Source organism: Fringilla coelebs (assembly GCF_963513975.1).
Source record: "Fringilla coelebs genome assembly, chromosome: 13".
Taxonomy (NCBI): domain Eukaryota; kingdom Metazoa; phylum Chordata; class Aves; order Passeriformes; family Fringillidae; genus Fringilla; species Fringilla coelebs.
The window spans coordinates 11,325,029-11,345,585 of NC_140039.1; the positions used below are offsets into that span (position 1 = coordinate 11,325,029).

General features: G+C 42.0%; 1 protein-coding gene across 2 annotated transcripts in view; it reads right to left on the reverse strand.

Annotated features, from left to right (window-relative positions):
- Positions 1–3,956: 3,956 nt before the first annotated feature.
- KBTBD12 (kelch repeat and BTB domain containing 12) overlaps positions 3,957–20,557 on the reverse strand; it is a 29,892-nt gene continuing 13,291 nt past the window's right edge. For both annotated transcript variants that reach the window (XM_084214704.1, XM_084214703.1), the window contains exons 4-5: positions 17,431–17,628; positions 3,957–5,015 (exon numbers count right to left, since the gene is read on the reverse strand). In XM_084214704.1, coding sequence (XP_084070830.1) covers positions 4,846–5,015; positions 17,431–17,628 — 368 coding nt within the window. In that variant the 3' untranslated portion in view covers positions 3,957–4,845. The remainder of the gene's footprint in view (positions 5,016–17,430; positions 17,629–20,557) is intronic.

Genomic DNA, 20,557 nt, shown 5'->3' on the forward strand with positions numbered 1-20,557 from the left:
TTTATTTAATTCAGTAGCTAAGCAAGTAGATGCTATTGTAAAATAGCAATACTGTAAAACCCTTTAATGCATATTCTGTAGGTGATTCCTTGGATGCAGCAGGGCCTTTTAGTGTCTAGTTAAATCAGTCACAGATTTGTTACAGAGCTCCCCAGACAGCTGACTCTTTCCTATAAAACATGTGGTTGAGCATCTAAATTCAGGTCTCAGTTACCCAGTAAATATCCTACAGTTCTGCAAACTACCTTCTCTTTTTTTGCTTCACTGCAACTGTGTCTAAGTGGAGTATTTTATTAAATCAGATCTGCTTTGAGAAAAAGACAGTTCATTCATTCTTCTAATTACTACTGTTCAAATTTAGCCTCAATTAGTGACCACTCAATTTGCTGAGATTAGTTCTGCCTGTGTACAAGTGAGACTGGCTATGATGGTTCATGTAATAAGCCCTACATTCCTCCTTCTCTTAACACATCAACAATTAGATATGTGGTGTTGCTTTTCTGTGAAGGAGTAAACAAAATGCCCTTGTTGGCTGCAAACACCCAACCTCTCCTTTCCCAGAAAAGCTCAGTTTCTGAATGCTAGGGACAAATATGTTACCAAAAATGAAGAAGGTGAGAGCAGTGCAATAGTGTTATTGTTCTGCCTCTGTATAACACCTTCTGATATGTGAATCTAAATATAAAGTTACAGAGATGTGAGCCCCTCCCTCTAAACACACAAGGCAGCCCCACAAAATGCTTAGGGATGTGTTATTACAACTGTTTCACATGGGTGAACCTGGGCAGAGAGACCAGACTACCAAATGGAATAATTGAACTGAAAGCACACCCAGAGGTTCAAACTTCTGATCAGTGCTCTAGTTACAAGACATCTCCCTGTGATCCTCCTCCTCATACTGGGAAGCCTGCAAAAGCCTATTGAATGGGTATTATAGCTTTTTATGTTTGGATTCAGCAGTTGTTTCAGCCACATTTGAAAGGAATGAGTCAGGAATTTGTGTATGTGGGAAGTGGTTTCCTCTCACATTACTGCATGTATGGATGAAATACATTTCTTCTACTATGAAGCTGCTGAATGGGAAAAAATAAAGTAGTGCAGCTGACTGGCACTTTAGTGGCTGTACTTGGACCCTGATAATGAAAAGCCAGCGGCCTTGGGAGGCTGGTTTGGACAATGCATGCCACAGAAAAGCTGGTGAAATCACTTGTATTATTAGAAAGAATGACTAGAAAAGGACAAAGTGGAGTAAAAATACCAATATTAAAACCTGATAAATTAGAGACCCAGTTCTTTAGTGAAACCTGGCCTGGCTGAAAATGCGGGAGGAAATGTGGCTTTAAGACATGAGCTACAAAGCAATAATGAAGACACCTCCCTCGGTGCTTCAGGCAGTTTTTGTAGCATCCAGTGTTCAGGAATCAGGGATAATGATAATGGCTTGTGCCTGCAGTCATTAGGGCCGTGGCACACACAGTGTGTGAGGCATTTAACGTCAGACTCGGGCACCATGCAGCGAGGGCAGGGCAGGGCAGGGCTGGCTGGAATGCAGGTCACCTCCCAGCCTGGCCATGGCCACAGGATCTGTGACATTTCAGAGCAGGCAGGTTTCATCTGGTATAAGAGTGAACAGCAGAATTTGGGCTGGGGCTAGAACCTGCCCAAAAATGAGTGCCCCCAAATCCAGGGAGCTGATGTGATCTTCCTTTTGTCCTTCAAAGCTGATTTGATGTTGGAGCTGTAGGCTTCTGTAAAGTCTGGAGCTGGTGAATGCCCCAGTGGCTGCTCCCAGCTTCTGGGGAACTGGAGGAGAAACAAAGGAGTTAAGGACTGCTCAGATAAGTGGGCTGAGGAAGAAATGGGATTAGGGGAAGAGAAACAGAAGACACTTGCTTAAAGCTTTTGAGAAACCTCAGAGGAGAAAACTTGGAGAAAACTTCTGAGGAGAATGCTTCAGCCAGCAAAAAATTGGAGAAGGAAGAAGTACTTTAGGAAAGTACTAAAATATTTCCCCATTTGTTTCTTAGCTCATCAAGGAATTTAAGGATCTTTTTGACTTGAAGCCCAGAATAGTTCAAATTATTTAAAGACCAACACTTTTTTTTTTTAAGTACTTTGATGAGTTAAGCAGAAGACAGAGTTGCCAGGTATGTTTTATAAAAAGAATCTTACTGCTGTCAGTAAAGAACTTCTAAAAATAATGTTGTACATATGTATATAAACTACATAGGACATTGTGGAACACTTCGAGATAAGGTTTGAAGGTAATTCCTCAGGCAGGGTAGGGCAGCCTGTCAGGACCCACAGCTCCACCGTGGATCCCTCCAGCAATGCCAACACACAGCCACAGCCTGGCCTGTGCCATGGGTGATGAGTGAATCACTCCAGGAAACACCAGGCAGGGCAGTGCACACTGAGACATTCACTGAGAGAGAAGGAAAGTGCATTTCTGCCTACTTTCTATGTATATTTTTGCCATTTCCAAATATTTCCTTTGCTTTCAACCTCTACACATCAAATGATAGTAAATTGCAAATGTACTAGCTCCAGCTGAGCACAACTGGGGGTGAAATAGCTTTTCTTTGAAGCTGGAGCTAGAGTCCCCTTAAAAAGCTGTAGGGAGAGCTACAGACATTTGCAAATGAAAACTGAATTTCTGACCAGGTGATTCAAAGCATTGTGATTCATGAAACTTATTTTCAGAGGAGCTACATAATCCATTAAGAGAGCAGCCAGTGAAAGGGACCACCCCCGTAGCTAAGACAGCAATCACTAGGTATACAGCTTATTAAAAGAATGTCATTATCTTCCAAATCAGCAGAAAAGCAACATAGATCTTTATGAATATATTGGAATATAAAAAAAAAATGTATTCTAGCTTTTATTTTTCAATGATTGGGACATGATCATGGATCTCAGTACACCTCTCAAGCAGAGGGAAAAAAACAGGATCAGGATCCAGGGCCAAATCCACCACATCTTGAAACACCCTGGGAGCACTTCCCACCTCTGCTGTCACCCTCCTGTATAGATGCTCCCTCAGCCTCTTACCTGGAGCATATTTGGGGGTGCTGGTAGAAAAGCTGACAATATTTATTTGGCAATATTTATTTGGAAAATCAAGGCTGAGTGGCAGTGTGTGTCTGCTGGAACACAATACAGACACTGCCCCATAAATTTCAATTAGCAAAATGCATGTGTGTGTCTGCCTGTAGTGGGCAGGGACTGAGACCCAGGCAAGCAACCCCAGCAGTGCTGTGTGAGGGTGAGGAGTCAGATGCCTGATGGTTTCCTGTTTGACCACATGTATGAAAACAGGCATGAGAAATCTGCAGGGATCTTTATGAAGTCAATTATCTACGGACAATTTCAAAATAAAACATTAGCTGGGGTAAAAAATTGAGAGATTGAGAGCTTCAATTAGCTTTTTGTAGCATGATTGAAAGAGAAAATTGAGATGCTCTAAAATACAAATCCTGGAAGTGACTATGGGTAAACTACCTGATGGACTTCCTCATTTCTTTGCCTTTTTTTTTTTCCACTTTTGTTGCTGCTTCTGTAGTTATCAAAAGCTACTTTTTGCTGGCAATGATTATTCTCACACAATATCACAGTTTAGTCTTATGTTTGCCTCTGGCAGGCAGTCTGCCTTGCAGCATGCTGCCATTTCCAGCTGTGGCCAAAGAGCACCATGAGATTTCCAGTTCTCTTGTCTGCACTGCCCAGGCAGTGACAGATACACTGCAAGGCAGGCACCAGAGAACTGATGAACAGTTACTGGAAATTCAAATGGGATAGCAATTTTCCCTCTAACCTACTGTCTTCAAGCCCTACAAAGGCTAACACTGCCTTCAGAAGCACTGTTTGAATGGTTCCTCTTCCCTGTGATTATAGCCAATTCTGTTGGTAGAGAATTAGCCTTATTAGCCTCCATTAAAGCTATTATAGAAACACTTATTGTTGAGCACATCTCTCCTTTCTCTGTAGCTGCAATGCTGATATGCAGATAATACTAGTCTCATTTATTACTTTTTAGTTGGCATCCCCTTATTAATCTCTCAAGGGAAGTTTCCTAACTGAGCTCTAAGATCCTGGTCATACCAGGCTTTGTAATAAATAGGATTTATGCGAAAATTTAAGATTCTTCTTGTCTTTGCTAGAGACTGCCTACCAACCCTACTGAAAGACTCATTTGTGATTTGCTGCCAAAGGATTAGTTTTCTACTAGCACAGGTTCAGGTCTATTAGCAAAGACAGGATGTCTTGACTGTAATGTCTGTCCTTTAGATAGTGTTTGCAGGAGCTGGTGTTCTTGGCTAATGGACCTTGGCTAATGGGATTTTGTTTCAGACAAAGGCTTTTCTATGTTTTACCTTTGCATCAGTCAATTACAGTCTGGCACTTGTTTTTCATCAGCTGACTTTATTTCTTAGCTTCCTGGGGAGATGGTAGATCCAAGTGGGATGAACAGCAAAGGAGGGATTTCCCTGACTAAAGCTTTCTGCCATGTGTCTGCTGTGAGCTGAGCTGTGAGCTGGGCTGCCACTGTGCCTGCCAGGCAGAGTCCCAGCAGTCCAGGCTTCACCCAGCACTGGAGCTTGCACAGCCAGACTGAAGATGTAGAGCCACACACAAAGGCTAGACAACCTTGGCTTTCAAGCACAGAAGTGCAGAGCACCAGAACTATCAAATTAAGCATCATCAGAGAAGCACAGCTCAAAGGCAATTATGTCCTTGGGCACATGTTGCCCTTTCCTCTGGCTGGGACCAGAGCCAGCGCAGCATTTTTCTCCCCAAATTCTTCAGTCTCTGCAGAATCTGGAAGCACTGAGAGTCCCTGAACTTCTATTGGTTCACCAAATCTGGAGGAGGAGGGATGAGATCCCGTGGGTTCAGCCGCGCCACCAGGCACACGTCGTAACTGTCGTGCATGAGGACGTCGGTGGCCACCACGTTCCACTGGTTCTCCCACGTGTCCAGCTCCAGGATCTCCTTGGTGATCACTTCATGACGAGCTGAAAAACAAAGGCAACAGCAGCAGGGGGCAAGTCAAACAGGATCCAAGAGGTTTGGGCAGTTGTTATTATGGGCCCTCTGAAAAGGGAAATAGAAAGGTAATTTCTGTGGTACCGACACCGTCAACAAACAGCAGATTAAATAGTGTAGATGGAAATCTCACAGTGCTTTCAATGCTCACACTCTGGATGCCAGGTGCAGCTGCAGAGACAAAAGCATCCAGTGCTCCATCTTTGTACAAGTATGCAGGTGGCAGTTTATCCTGCAGTCAATTGTCAGATGCTCATCTTTTAGAGACAGAGTGTTGCCTCTTGTTCACAAGCATGCAATGTGTTCTTTGCTTTGCCCCACCAAGATGAAGTCCTCAGGCTGCAGGAAGCACTCCAATACTATGGCTTTTCTTGGGTGCACAGTCTGGACATCCTGTGATTTAGGGAGAAATAAAGACAGAAAAAGCCCCCAAGGCTCTAGATGCACTTCAGATGTTCTGAAATGCGGAGGAATTTGTCATGGACAGGCAAGTTAGAAGAATGCCATTAAATCACAGCCAATCTCCAGACAAGAAGCTTTTTACAAAGACAAACAAAACATAAAAGAATCACCATGAAGCAGAGAACCAGCAGTGCTGTATTAAAATTCTTACAAGACTACAAACCCTTCCTTTGCTAACAACAGTCCTGAGCTCTGCAATAATTGTTACTCAAAGCCAATCTTTCCTAAAAATAAAACTATCCTTCATTTTTGCTTACTTCTTCTTTTAATCTTAAAGTTGCTTTCTCACAGCAAATAACTTTAGCCTAAACTTTCCTTACTTTGAGCTGAGGACATGCACGTGCTTTGCTGCCAGATGAGCCTCAGGAGAGATGTTTTAAAAGCCAGGTCTCAGATTTCCAAGAACAGACACTTCAAGGGTACCAGGATAAGAACCATCATAGCAGGAAACATTGAATACTCAATGCTGTTTTATTGAGTCTTAAGAGACTGGTGAGAGGATAAAATTTACAGGCTCCAGAGTGAGATTGCCATTCAGCTATCTCTTATGGGAATTTTTTAATACAAACAAACCCCCAGCAACAGCCTGATCTCACATCTATCAATTGCACCTCATGGTTTGGGCACTGCCCTTATGTGCAACTGACACTAAAGGATTGAAGAAGGGCAAAAGGATGAAGGCAGAAGAGCACCCAGAGACACAGATTGTTTCTCATGCTGGAAACAGACCACGTATTTCTCCAGGGGAGAGCAGCTCTGGAGGTTGAGTACCCCCAAGACAGTGCTGTCATGGTTTAGGTTCCATGCAAAACTGGTGTTGATGTAATAATGATGCAGTGTGGTGGGATTTAAAATACCCCCCCAGGCTCCCCTGCAAGGAGGAGCTTTGGGATGTGGGGAGGTCAGATGGAAACAAGACTTCTCCTCCCAGGAATGGCTCCCTTGCTGGGTGGGTACAGGACAGGTCTGTTTCCAGCAGGTCCTGAACATGCACAAGATCTGTGGATGTTGCACAAGTCTTGTGGACAATTCTGCACATTTTTTGTCATGCTTATCTAAGGAATCCATTCACCATCACCCTCTTTCATCTGGATTCAGGAGGGCAGCACAGCTTTTCTGCCCCAGCTTCCACAACCTGTTCTCATTTCCCCCACATTTGTGTCACAATTTATTGTGGTGTAATTTTTGTCGGTCCAAAGCCAAACCTCTGGGACTCTCATGGATCTCCACAAGCTTACTCTCCAGGAGCTTTGAGTAAGATTTCAGGATAAAGTCTCCTCTGAACAGTCTTTGTTCCATTCCTTTTTGTGAAGCAGGGTATGCTGGATTGCTTATTGAACCTGGACTTTATAGGAGGATAATAATACATTGGAAGACTGCAGCCATTCAAGACAGAAGACAAGAAACTGCTAAAAAAGCCATTTACACGTGAAGTGAGAAGACCCAACTGAAAAAGAGCAAACAAATAACATGTGCCACTACCAGCAAACTCCTGTATGACCCTGCAAGAGTGAAAAGGTTTTTCCTGAGGCAAACACAGGAACACAAACAGACCAAAGCTGTGACACAGGAGGCTCCTGTCTCTGTGGTTTTTTATTAGATGATCTCTTTTATGCAATAAATTTTTATGCCTGGATTTTCTTTGGCATGGACTATGACAAAAATGAGACAAACACAGGAAAAATAATCAAATGCTGGAACCAAGACATTCTGTGAGTGATTGCAACACTTCAGAAAAAGAATTCATAATTAAAACATCAAAGGCAGGTTCAGCAGCCCTTCCTTACAAGCCTTGCTGTGTTTTTTCCTGACCTGGGTGACTCTCAACCTTTATGTCCCTTGTTTCCATTTTCTGTGGGATATTCTGACTGGTTTTGTTCCACACTAGAAATTCTGCTTTGCAGCACAAGGAGTGTTAGTTAACTGTTAACCCTTGGGAGATAAAAGGATTCAAGGGAAGCAATAATTTCTCTAGTCTTATCTTGTTTAAAGGAAATTAAGCAACACCCTTTAGATGAGAAAGTTTATGTGAGGCAAAGCACTGCTGGAAATAGTCATACTTCAGAAAAAAAATTACACCTTTTCTATATAAAAGAGAAATGAGTTGAAAGCCTTCAGATCTCAAGCCTTATTTTAAAATTTATTTTTTCTCTTATTTTTTCTTGGTAAGAACAACAGAAAAGGTGGTGCTTTCCAAAGAGAATAGCACCTTTGATTCCAGGCTGTAATGCTGGGTTTGGGCTTTAATGCCATTAAACAGCTTGAAGGTACAAATAATTCCTGATTCTTCTTCATTGATTTGCCTTATTTAATTGCAGTTTTAACAAGGCAATATCATAGCAGCCTATTTTGCTCACAGGAGAATCATGTGACACCTACAAAATTAAATTGGCTGTATTGCAGAGTTTACCTTCTTAAAAAGCCACCCCACACAACTCTCTGTCCTCATTGCATTATTCTGCCTCACCAGACAACCACCTCACCTAATGAAAGGGTTTCACTCACTTTATTTCTACAAAATGAGGCATTGTTTTTCTGCATGTTCTTGTTTAACCATGAGAAATTTTAAGGAACTTTCTTATACTGTGCTTTTCTGCACAGGATTTAAACCACTTTAGATTAGAATTATTCCAATTGAACAAACCTAACCCTGATGCAGATCCTTTTTGAGCAGCACAACAGTGATTTATTCACACTCAGGAAAGAAAGAGGCTAAACCAGCAAGGGGATCATTAATCCCAGTGTAACTTAATCCCCACCAGAAATTGGGGTGTGTTAAAAAGAGTCAGAACTCTTTTGGTACAGTTTTGCCTTCTTGATGTACAAGTCCAGACTGAAGGTTAACAGTGACCCTACAAATCCATCTCTTCCCAGTGCAAGACTTAAATTACACCTGAAAATGTTCAATTTAGAAGTGTTAAAATTGCATTTTATATATGCAAATACAGTAGCCAAAGCAAAATTAGTCTTAAGATTAACTTTTATATTCTGGTCTGCAAACAAAACACTTTTCCACATTATTTTTTTTCCTTTGAATGTGCAGAAAGAAAAAGAAGAAAAATATTAATTTTCAGTAAGTGATTTCCTGCCTTCCACATACACAACCATGTTTTTTCTTGGAAAGGTTTGTGATTCACTCCCCAAATATGGCCAGACTCTATTTTATGCCATAAGTTTTCTCATGCCATTTGAATCAGGACTGAACATAAATCAGGATGAACGATTCTTGGAAAGACACACAGTATGACTGCAGGCAACATAAATATTTCATCTGCTTTTTCATCTGTTTTGTTGTTGGTGGTTTTTTTGTTTTGTTTTTTGGGGTTTTGGTTTTTTTTTTTTTTTCTTTGTTGGGTTTTTGTTTCTTTGTGGGTGTTTTGATGGATTTTTTTGTTGTTGGTTTTTTTTTTTAACTACATTCTAGTTCTGATTTGGAGGCTGGGAATGAAAGAACAACTTTGCATATGACAATAGTATTTATTACCACTTTTTTGACCTTTCTTTCTCATTTGTAACTGAAAATTCAGGTACAATTGTCAGGTTTTGAGTTGAGAGGGCTAAAGGGAGGCAGATGTAGAAGAATTAAGCAATATGCTTAGCAGGTAGAAAATCCATACTGCATCCAGGACTACTAACCACACAGCTATTACATGTATAAGCCAAGATAAATAAATTCACTCTGCTGTAGCCTGCTCATTGTCCAGAGGATTGAACTTAAAAAAAAAATAAATTCATTCTGAATCTCCATTCACTGGAGTGAAATCTATGGCAAGTTGGCTGAAATGTGGTTGATATTTCATTGTTTCTTACAGAAGCCCATTGACATCAGTTGGGAGGTTTGCTCCAGCACAGGAATGAGGAAACAGAGTGGTGGAGACAGTGAGAGCAGGTGCCAAGCCACAAGTCATGATGCCTCTGCCTCAGTGCAGGGCTAAGATATTAAAAAAATAAAAAGTATTCTGGGGCAAGTTCACCTGCCTTCTAGCAGTGACAGAGGCACACTGACACACTGTTAGATGGCCAGCAGCAACTTTATCCAGAGCAGGGCCACCCTGTGTGCTGGGAAAAGCCTCAGTGTCACCTCTGTCCTGGAGCTCTGTGCCCTAGGACACCTCCACACAGGCCACTTGTCTAAGCTCCTCCTGGTGTTGGTTCTGAGGCTGATACAATTTTTCCTTTCCAGTTTGAAGGTTCCTGATATGTGCTGTATTCTTTTGCCATAGATCAATTTATAGAAATAAATTTTTTAAAAAGACACCAAAGCTGTAGCAGTTGAACTGCTGTGTGCTCTGCTCATGGAAAAAAAACACCTGAATATCACAAGGTGCTTGCCAGTTCAACAGTCCTTGAAATATTTACTCAGGTGTTTCTTTCACTTGTTTGCCCAGTTCTTGACACCAAACAGCCACCCAGAGCTGCCTTGGAGCTCCACTGCTGGTTTGTACCTGTTTTTTCATGCCATTATCTGTACCAGAGAATGATTTCAAACACATGGGACTAGCCTCTGCTGCTTATCTTCCTCACCACTAATAGCTGCTTTCATAATTACATGAGGTGGAGTTAGGTGACCTGGGAATTCATATTTGTGTTGCAATGGGATAGAAGTGCATTTAGATCATTACTACCAGATGTCCTGGCTCCTCATTTGCAGTAGGAAAAATAATAAGTTCATCAAGTCTGTGGCCTTCAATCCCATTTGTGTGTGTGAGCTGCTCCCTAACTCCACCAGTGAGACACAGGCAGCACCCTCCTGAGGTCAGGGTCATCCATCATCTGTGCCTGTGGGCAGGAACAGGCACAGAATCCACAGGAGAGGAAACCTGGCTGGGCTGTTTAAGGCTGGCCAGCCTTCCTGGTGTGGAGTACCAAGGCAGTGTATCCCACCAGACTCACCCAAAGCTGGGGGCTTCAATTTACCACTGTGGCAGCTTGCTGTTTTCCCAGCACCTGCATGGAGTAAGGTAAGAGATTCATTCTCATAGTCAGGTCCTCTCTCATCCTGATCTGCTGTGCAATTCTTCAGGACCATGGTTTCATCAGCCACCCATTCACTCACACATCAATGGATACTAAAATTAAATATATATATAAAGAATGGGCTGGTCTACAGGAGGGAAGTCCTAATTCAGTTGCTCCAACTGTTATCCTTAGGACTGACCCAGCTGCTTAAGCTTTTAAAATCTTTCCAGATTTTGCCTGCTCTTCATGGCCAAGGCCTCTTTCAGGCACAGTCTTACAAGCAGGTGATAGCAGGATCACAGGTTACAGAGGCAGGGAGTCAATACAATATGAATTTATATGGGTAAAAACAGCAAATCAGAGTAAGAACTGTTTGGCTCAGCCCATCCTGAAACACTGTTTCTAAATGCCTTACAATAGGTTCATATATAATTTATAGAAGATATAAAACATGTTTAGACTGCACCACAGGCAGTTTTGAACACAGTAGATGTCATACATGGCTACGAGCCATGTTTCTAAACAACCTATTGACCTTTGCAGCAATTAATTAAAATGCATTAAAATATCTATTAATCATTCATTAACCCTTTATAAACAATAAATGAGCCTCAGTAAGAAGCAGGACTGAATAGCTAATACCACTTCCAGAGAGTGAGAAGGTCAAATTTAGATGTGAAATGAGCAGGTGCTGCTGCCCAGCAATTCCCCTGACCTGATTTGGCCTCATTTATGGCAGCACATTTCCAGCTAATGAGCAGGGTAGATGAGCAGCCCTCCCTGGGCAGGCAGCATTTGCAGAGGTCTCTCCCAGTGCCAGCAGCTCGTGCTGGTGCTGGGGGAGAATTTGGTAAAGGTCAAGCTGCATTTTTTGGGGTGGATGTGGCTTGTGAGCTGCAGAGCCATGGCAGTGCCTGCAGCCCTGAGCAGAGCCCTGTGCTGAGCAGAATGCAAGGGCCCTGAATCTCTGCCATTGGTGGGAGTATTTATTCTAATGGCAACAACTGTGGGCAGGAGAACTTTAATTATTCATCTGTGCACACTAAATTTTAACAGAGGGAAACAAACAGTGCTGCAGATAAGCAGCCCGGGGTTTGAACCTCTGCTTTATTTAGCTGGGAACATGGGAAGGTGCTGGAGAACCAGGTTTTGTTCCAATCTCTCAACCCCCAAGCTTCACAAGTGCAGTATTTACTGTGCCAGACTCCTTAATATGTCTATATTTAATTCCAGTAATGTTCCATAACCACTATAATAAAAAAAAACAAGCACTAGAATGATTCTCCATCTAAATCACATAATGGAGGAGACTAAGGGGAACAACTTCCATGGGAGATTAGTCAAAATAAATAAGTATTAAGTTAGTCTGCTATTAGGAGTGGGCAGTGTGGAGATAAAAACTCATTAGCTCAGCTGGAATATAATAATTACTACACAGTTCTGCACTCCTGCAAGCAGAGCTGCTTCTATTCCAATGCATGGACTGCAGATTATGTAAATGAGGAAGAATAGACTAGAAAATTAATCTGTTGTAAATTTTTGGTTTTTTAAAAGAATCAAAATTAACAGAGGTAGTAGGACTCTGTATCACTGTCACCTATCCTGGGTAAGAGTTGCAAGCACAAAATAATTTAGATTCTTGCATGTCCATTTCATAGATATTTCTTCCCTTCTTCCTTTCTCTGGCTGTAACACTATTCAAGAGAAAAATTTGAAAATACTTGAAAAATACTTGATAAGAGTAAGTAAATACCAGAACTGCATTAAGCAGCTCGGGTCCCACATGAAACTACACACATTACAGAAATTTTCAACATACATGTCAGGGAAGTACATTTACCTCCTCTGCTCTAAGCTACACAGGAAGGAGGTGGCAAAACTGCCAGTTCAGAGAGACAGTTCCACAAAAAGCCCCATTACCTGATGAAAATATAAGACCTTTTAGGGGATATGTTCTGCTAAGAGCAGATCTATTAAACATTTCATAATTTGCATTGAGGTGCTTGTAACTATACTTTGCACATCAGCTGATGTCACATGGATGACAGTATCACAGTAAAGGTGGCATTTTAATTAACATCCTAGAATCATTTAGGTTGGAAAATCCCTCTAAGATCACCAAGTCCACCCATAACTCAGCACTGCCAAACCACCACTAACTCATGTCCCTCAGTGCCACAACTACGTGGCTTTAAACACCTCCGGGGATGGTGATTCCACCACTGACCTAGGCAGCCCATTCCAGTGCTTGACAGTGCTTTTAGTGAAGAAATTTTCCTTAATACCCAATCTAAACCTTCCCAGGTGCAACTTAGGCCACTTCCTCTGCTCCTGTCACTTGTTACACCTGGGAGAAGAGACGACCCCCACCTGATGACCCCCACAATCTCCTTTCAGGTGCTGCAGATCCATAAGCTCCCCCCTGAGCCTCCTTTTCCCCAGGCTAAACACCCCCAGCCAGTCCCAAGGAGGTTTGTGCTCCAGCCCCTTCCCCAGCTCCCTTGCCCTTCTCTGGACACACTCCAGCCCCTCAAAGCCTTTGTGCAGTGAGGGGCCAAAACTGAACCAGGACTGGAGCTGTGGCCTCAGCAGTGCCCAGTGCAGGGGGACAATCCCTGCCCTGCTCCTGCTGGCCACACTATTGCTGATACAGCCAGGATGCTTTGAGTTAAAAAAAAAAAAAAACAAAGCCAAAACAATTCAACTCTGGATTTCCATTTCTTTCTTTCAAATCTATGAAAAAACCAGCTGGACCAACAACTATAGCCTGAAACTAAAGCTACAATCCCCAGCCACCAGATACAGGCTACAAGTGATAATGACAGCAGATGACATGGCTCCAGTAAGCAGGCACACACCTTTTCTTTCATTACTTTCACTAAGAAAACATTTAAAATGCTCAGAAGCAGTCAAAAAGAAAGGGAACCTGAGCTGGCAGGCATTTTATAAAGGTGTAATTGTGCATACCTGAAGAGCTGCTCCCCCTCCATCAGGGAGCCACACTAATGAGGCTGCTTCTGCTGGGCACAGGCTGATGTCAGTAGCTGTCAGCCTGTGCAGCTTGACAGGTTTTTGTTCAATGAAAAGAAAACAAAACACACCAACAAGAACACTGTACAGTCAGGCTGCAAGGGCTGGTTTAAAATCCACAGTTACAACAGGAAATGTGGCAGTATTTTAGCAGAAATCTGGCAGGCTGTTGCACACTGAGCCCTGCTGAGTATTCATACTTGGGGTAATGGTTTTGCTCTGTGCTGAACTATAAACCAACGGGGGGAAAAAAATTGAAACATATGTGATTATCTTGATGAATGCTACAACAGTGCTAGGAAATGACAACATTTATAAAACAGGGCTTCATGAGCTGGAGCTGAGGCAAGCAGGTTAATGGCTCCTGTCTACCATAGAAGTTTTAGTAGAAAATTAGCTAATTTGTATGAACAACTGGACAGCAGATTAAGTTTTGCAAGTCTCACTAAGGAGGAAACAGATTCAAAACAAGAACTGTGTTTCTTGGGTACTTATGACTGCAAAAACGTACAAATTAATCAGCTAATGATAACAACACAGAGGTCTCTCAGATGTTTGCACCATCAAACCAGACACCAAGTTTTGATGTGTTTGCCCTAGGTAAGCCAAGTTAGAATCCCTCACATCCTGATTTAAACATGAAGCTTTAAGAAAAGGAGAGCTCCTCTGAATTTTGAATTTCTTTCTGCTCCTTCAGAGCAGATATAAAGCACCAAGGATCCGAATCTCCCTCTGAAGTGTCTGTGATTCTCCATCTGCTGCAGGGAGCCTAGGGTTACCAAGGTCTTAGTGTAGGCACTGCAGAGAAGTGTCTAAACTTCAGCTGAATTAATCCCCTTTCCTCTTCCATGGCCAGCTTTGAACAAGCTTCTAACTTGAACAAGCCTCAGCAGGAGAAGCTTTACGAGCTTTACTAACAGATCTCAACATTGAAAAATATTCCTTGCAGTTCAGAGGGAGCTTGAACACACTTTGGAGTTCACCCATCTTCTAGAAGGACTCCTGTAGCTACTGTCATCTGGCCAAGCTGACTTCCCTCTAGAGTAGCTGCAGTTTGTTTTTCCTTTTCTCCTGGGGATGATGTTAGGGCTGCACCATTTGTCTTCCCTTTAGGCAGACAAGGGCTTGTGACAGGCAATACATATGGAATGGGAATCCTGCCATCACAAAACTTCAGCTGTCACATGGAACTCAGAAAAGATGGTAGGTGAGCAGTACTTATCCTTTCTTTCAAATTTAGGGCCCTTTAAGCAGTTGACAACTGCTTTTCAGCTTTGGCTACAGCATCTCTGGGCTCTAATGATCCACTGAGGTCTGTACACATGCAGGAAGGCATAGAGAGCATGACACATACCAGTCAAAAATGAGCCTGAAACAATGTCTTTACCAGATCAACTTCCTTCTGGATCAAGAGTGGGTTTAAGCAAATGCAAAGGCAAGTGAAGGCTGAAGGGATTAGGACAGATCTATACTATACAGAGGGTTGATTTCAGCCCTATAAGCTAAGACTTCAATTGCAGCAGTGATTTTGGCTTATTTTCCTTTTTTTATTTCTTTGCTGTGCTTATTCTTGAATGATCCCAGCAGTCTTTTGGCATTCAGCAGGCAGAAAACCCAAAGACTACAGCTGTGCTTCCAGCTTGTTCCAAGAACTCCAACTGGATGAAGATAAATTACAACGTTTTGTAAAATTGGAATATCCTCTTTCGGTCGCATCCCTCACAAAAACCAAAGTGACATGCCAAGAAGCCCAAAGACCAAAACCAAACAAACACATTCTAAAATAATACTATCTTCTACTAAAGCAGCAGAAGCACATGCTGTTCTGTACCTTGAAGCTGCTGAGCAGCTGTAATTGTGAAAGTGCAGGGTCAGGTCACCCTTGCCAAGCTCCCACGTGGCAGTAATAGCCCTCTCTCACTCCAAAGAGTTCACCAAGAGCCTTTCCAGCATGCAGAGAAGATGTGGCCAGGGAGAGAGGCCAGCCAGGTGACATCTCCATGTTTTCCTCATGGCCTCTGCCCATCCTTGTTTTGATGCTGTAGCTAGAAGCTGTTATTGTTGTGACCATTTAGAAAACCCTTTTCCTGTGCTACCTTGAAAGTCACGTTAAGAAGCCTGTGTTTAAGGCACAGGTTCCTCTCAGCTCCTAAACTGTGTGGTTACACTTGATTTGACAGTGAGACTCTTATTTTGGCTGCCTTGTTAATGACTGCCTAACAGCACAACCACACACTACTTCTTTACTGGTGCACAGAATGCACATGTAGGGGGTCAGAATTCAGGCTGCACAGGTAACTGCAAAACTGGCATTTTCTAACTTTGACTTCTTGTTTTCCAATCTAAATAACACTATTAGTGCAGAGGAGTTCTATACATAATGCTATAGATTGCAATAGTAGAGGGTGGAATCAGGACCCCATTGAGCTGGCATTATACAAATATACAAAAGACAGCCTTCTTGAAATCCACAGGAGGACTTTCAGCCTCTCCCAGAACAACCACTCTTTATACATGACTCAGTGACAGAATGTGGTGGTATTGTACAGAAAGTGTTTTTGTGGCGCTGAAGTTACGCTAGTCAGAAAATCTCATATTAATCTGTTAGTCATCTGGGAAAAAATTGCTTCATTTTTCACAGCTAATGATCACAGAGTCATCAAATTGTTTAGGGTGGAAAAGACCTTTAAGATCATCCAGCCCAACCATTAACCCAGCACTGCCAAGCCCACCACTAAACCACGTACCTAAGCTCCTCATCTACACATCTTTTATATCCCTCCAGGGAGGGTGACTCAACCACTTCCCATGATTAGCCTTTTGAAATTTTTACCCACTAACTTTAGGCTCTTTCATAATGTTGCTGAGAAAAACCACAAGTAGAATGGCACAAGGTTTGCTATGGAAACACAGTGATTTGTGATAAGCAAAATTTCTCTGACGTCACAGAACTTCCATCAGAGATGAAGTGGAACACGCCAAACAATTCTTTTCAGGAAGCAGCTTCCTCAAACAGTAGCAAGTGAAAGCAGAAGGCAAGTTGTGAACTAGCTGATGAAAATCATCATTCTAAAATAACAGCAGCTTGAAGTTTAGAGGTTGTTATACAAGTAAAACTGTAATGAGAAGGACAGGTTTCCCAGTGGTACCACCTGACCATTCCTGGTCAACAGTGAGGCTGACATGGTATTTATTAGCACTGGATAACTGCTATTGCTATCTGTGCTACTGCTTTCTCCTTGAAAGGAATTTGGGGTGACAGCTGTACGTAGCAGAATCGTTTAAGGGTGCTTGTTTTGCAATCCTTTGCATTTATAATAAAAAAAAATAGGTTATGTGCACTGGAGATCTAGATAAAGCTAAGCAAAGTTGGAAGGAAGAAGACTTAAAAGGAGAAAGGTGTCCCTGGGGCTAAGATTATTTAAAATCACCAGATCTGGAACTTCAGTCTTTTTGCATCTCAGTTTCCTACCCAGGGTCCTCATTAAGTGCACAACATTTTTCAACATTGATTACAAAAAGCATGCAAATAAGCAGGCAGAGTGAGATAACATGGCTAAGGACTGATAGACAGGGACTTAACCTTCAACAAATATGCCCAAATTCTCTAATGTCCATAAAACACTAAGCTCCTAATTTCTGTGACTCTAAATGTAAATCCAGCATAATTCTGCTGAGGTTTTAGATTCGGACAGGTTTAGAAAGAGATCAGAAACATCCTTAAATTTTTGTGTTTTGTTAAGGAAAAAAGCAAAAGTCAAACAGAACCCAATTCATATTGACATTAGGAGTTGGCAGTCCAAAGGGCAGAATCAGGTCTGTGACTCCAGAGCATGACAGTGCCATCTGATAGGGCTGACCACTCATCAGGTCAGTCTGTGTCCAGTGAAACTGGTTTTAACTACACAGAGAATGCTGGACTCATTTTAGTACCTGCTCCATGAAATCCTCCGCAGAGGTACAGCTTCCCTTCCACGCAGCCTGCACTGGTGGAGTTGGTTCGTAAGGAGAGGAGGGGAGAAGGCAGAGGGGGTCCATCCCTCCAAAAGTCTCCATCAGGGTTATAAATCTCCACTGCATCAAGACATTTCCGTGTCTGTCCTCTGTCATAACCAAGGCACCCAATTCCTCCTGCAAAAGATACACAGGTCAAATGTAGCAGTCCCACGTTCTGCTCTGACATACACTGCTGGCTGCATTTTCTGTTTGCATCTTCTCATTTCCCACTCTTTCCTCTTTGCAGCTTCAGAAGTTTGTGAGAGAACACAAGGCAGAAGCTACAGCACGTTATCCACAGACACCAAAGCAAGATCCCTTCTGAAGTCTCATATCAAAGGGAGGACAAGCAGAATGTCTTCAAAACACAAAGGTATTTTGTTCTGTTTTCTTCCCATATGGTAGAAATTGTCATAATTATTTGTTCTATTTGCTGGACAAATTGCAATGGATCAAAACCTATTTTTCAAATACTGTTGTTGGATTTGACCCTCACACATTACCAACAATTACTTGCATTTTTGGGTTAGTTTTCTTCAATAAAAGAAAAATGTACCTATCTCTTATGCTAAATTACACTAATTTCTTAAAGCAAATAAAATTCCAGTAACAAACCCATCCAACACACAGGAGAGCCAGCTGAGTTTTTAGCAACCAACCCTACTGATGAGTGGTTAATTAGGGTGCTTGAAGTCAGTATGCAGGATTGAAAGAGATCCCAGTTTCCTTTTGCTGGGACAGCCTGCAGGTGTACCTGAGACCCCTGGAAACAGTGACAGCACTTTGCAAACTCTGCCTTTCCAAATCCCTTCCAGTGATCAAATCCACACTTTGAATTTGCAGCCTTTGGTTCTCAGGAATTAATATGCTGACGTCCCCGGGCAGGTTTTCCATCTGTGCCAGTGGACACAATACCCTGTAATGAGCACTGATGGAGCTCTTTTGTGCATGTGTGTGTTTGGGGCTACTTTCAAACATAAAATAGCTGCAATAGGCAAGCCATTTCCACATGGAGGCTGGCATTCCAGATACGCGTGTAGGGCTGCTCAATTGTGCAAATCCAAAATGCATTGTAAGCATGTAATTATGCCCTTGCATATGCAAAGGGAAAGGACTGCAAGTGCAACCTGTGCTTGTTCAGCTGCTTTTAAAATATATTGTCCCCAGTGCTGTTAAGCTGGTCTGTCAGAGAAATGAGTCCCTAGTGCTCCAAGTTTTACTTGTATATGGTTTTTCCCCTACCTCTTAAAAGGGACCATGTTATTTTTTAAATCTCTTGTGCATTCTCCAAAATTGTTTGGAAGAGGAAGCTCCCTATAAATGGGGACTGCAGTGCTCCAAATTTGCTAGCACTGTGTTCCTGATTTGCATTTTAGAGTCAGGCAAATATAAAAATCAGTTAAACCTGCATCAGAGCAGAAAAACTAGAATAAAATTCAGCGTCCATTATCATCAGCAGGAAGTTTTCCTCTGGCTAAAATTATATGTATTTTATTTTGTTCAATATTTGACATTGAAAACCTTCACCAAGTTTGGTTTTCATCTCTTTTTCCAGCACAGAGAACCTTTACTTGCCCCAGTGTCCACCAGTAAGGTCCTTGCAGTTGGTACCAGATACCCCTTAGTGTGTGCTTGCACAGGGCTGGCACTGAAATGTGCTCAGTGTTAACACCCTCAGTTAAAGCAGCATTTGCTCTGATGGGCTCCTCCTCCGAGGCTGGATTCACCTGAGAGAGCTGAGGTAGAGATTAACTGTGGTCATGGGATTTTGCTAATCATTTCCTTGTCAAAAAGGGAAGCATCACCCTGCTGAGCCTTTCTCATGATGGAGGCTCACTGAGCTATTCCTTGGGGTATTTCAGAATTCAGACATTTACTTACTGCATTCTTCTTTACACCAGAAGTATTATCGTCCCCTGTGCAGACTTTCCCTCTACTCCTTAGGACAGGATAATATTCCCCTAAATTTATCAAGAAAAATTTTAAGAGCTAATCAAATTTTTTAATCATAAGGCGATTTAATTGATTGCTTATCTCCTATGGTTTCTGATTGTGCAGCTTCCACTGGCAGATTCATAGAATACAGCATGAAAACAATTTGCCACCAGTTTATGTACAGTCCACAACTGCAGTGTAATGCAGAGAGATTCTCAAGGCAGTTTTAACTGGGAACCAATAATATTAGAACTCCCCACAGACTAAATTGACCCTTTCAAAATACATCTTTGTGGTGCCAAAGACAGATGGCTGCTGGTTGTCAAGCTAGATATTTTTAAATTAGCCCAGTTGTTGCTGTACCCCACTGAAGAATATGCACTCACCCAAAAGAAAAGTCTTCGTGTGAGAAATGAAAGAGGTTCTTGTTCAATCAGAGGAATAAATGGCACCAGTTAGGGAATGCATGCAGCATGTCAGAAACCAATAACTCAGCTGATTGCCTTATTATTTCAGGCAGGGAGGGGGAGGTGAACAAAATGGCCCTGAACTTCTCTAGAAGCATAATAGCTGTTTATTTAGAAAATGGCAATAAAAACACAGTAAGAAATAGAGTAACTGTGGGGCAAGGTAACTTTAGAAAGAACACAAATATTCAGGTACAAAACTGACAAAGCAGTCAGTGACTTTTTGCAAAAAAGCCTCACAACCATTACCTTTTAATGAAGGCATTCAGCTGCCAGCCCAGGGGATCTCCCACCAAATATTTTTCCTGTATGGTTATTAGAAAAGTAGCTTTCCAGGACCTATTGATGCATCTTTTCATAAATCTCAGAGCTACATGTTTTCAAGCATGAAACCTTCATGGGGTGGTTTAAGCAACTTATATTTAACCTCTTTTAATCCTGTCTTTATCAGAGACAGTCCTGAAGGTACAAAACATTTCCATTTTATTTAAACCCTGCACAGCTATTTCAGCTAAATCCAATTTCATATTCAATTTACAATAGCAAAACGAAGTTCTCAGCAAATAGAAAGGAAGAAGGAAAAATCAGAGGGGAGTAAAATTTAATTTTCAAGCTTAGAAGAAGAGCATTATGGAAAACAAGAAATCATGAACTTTAACCTC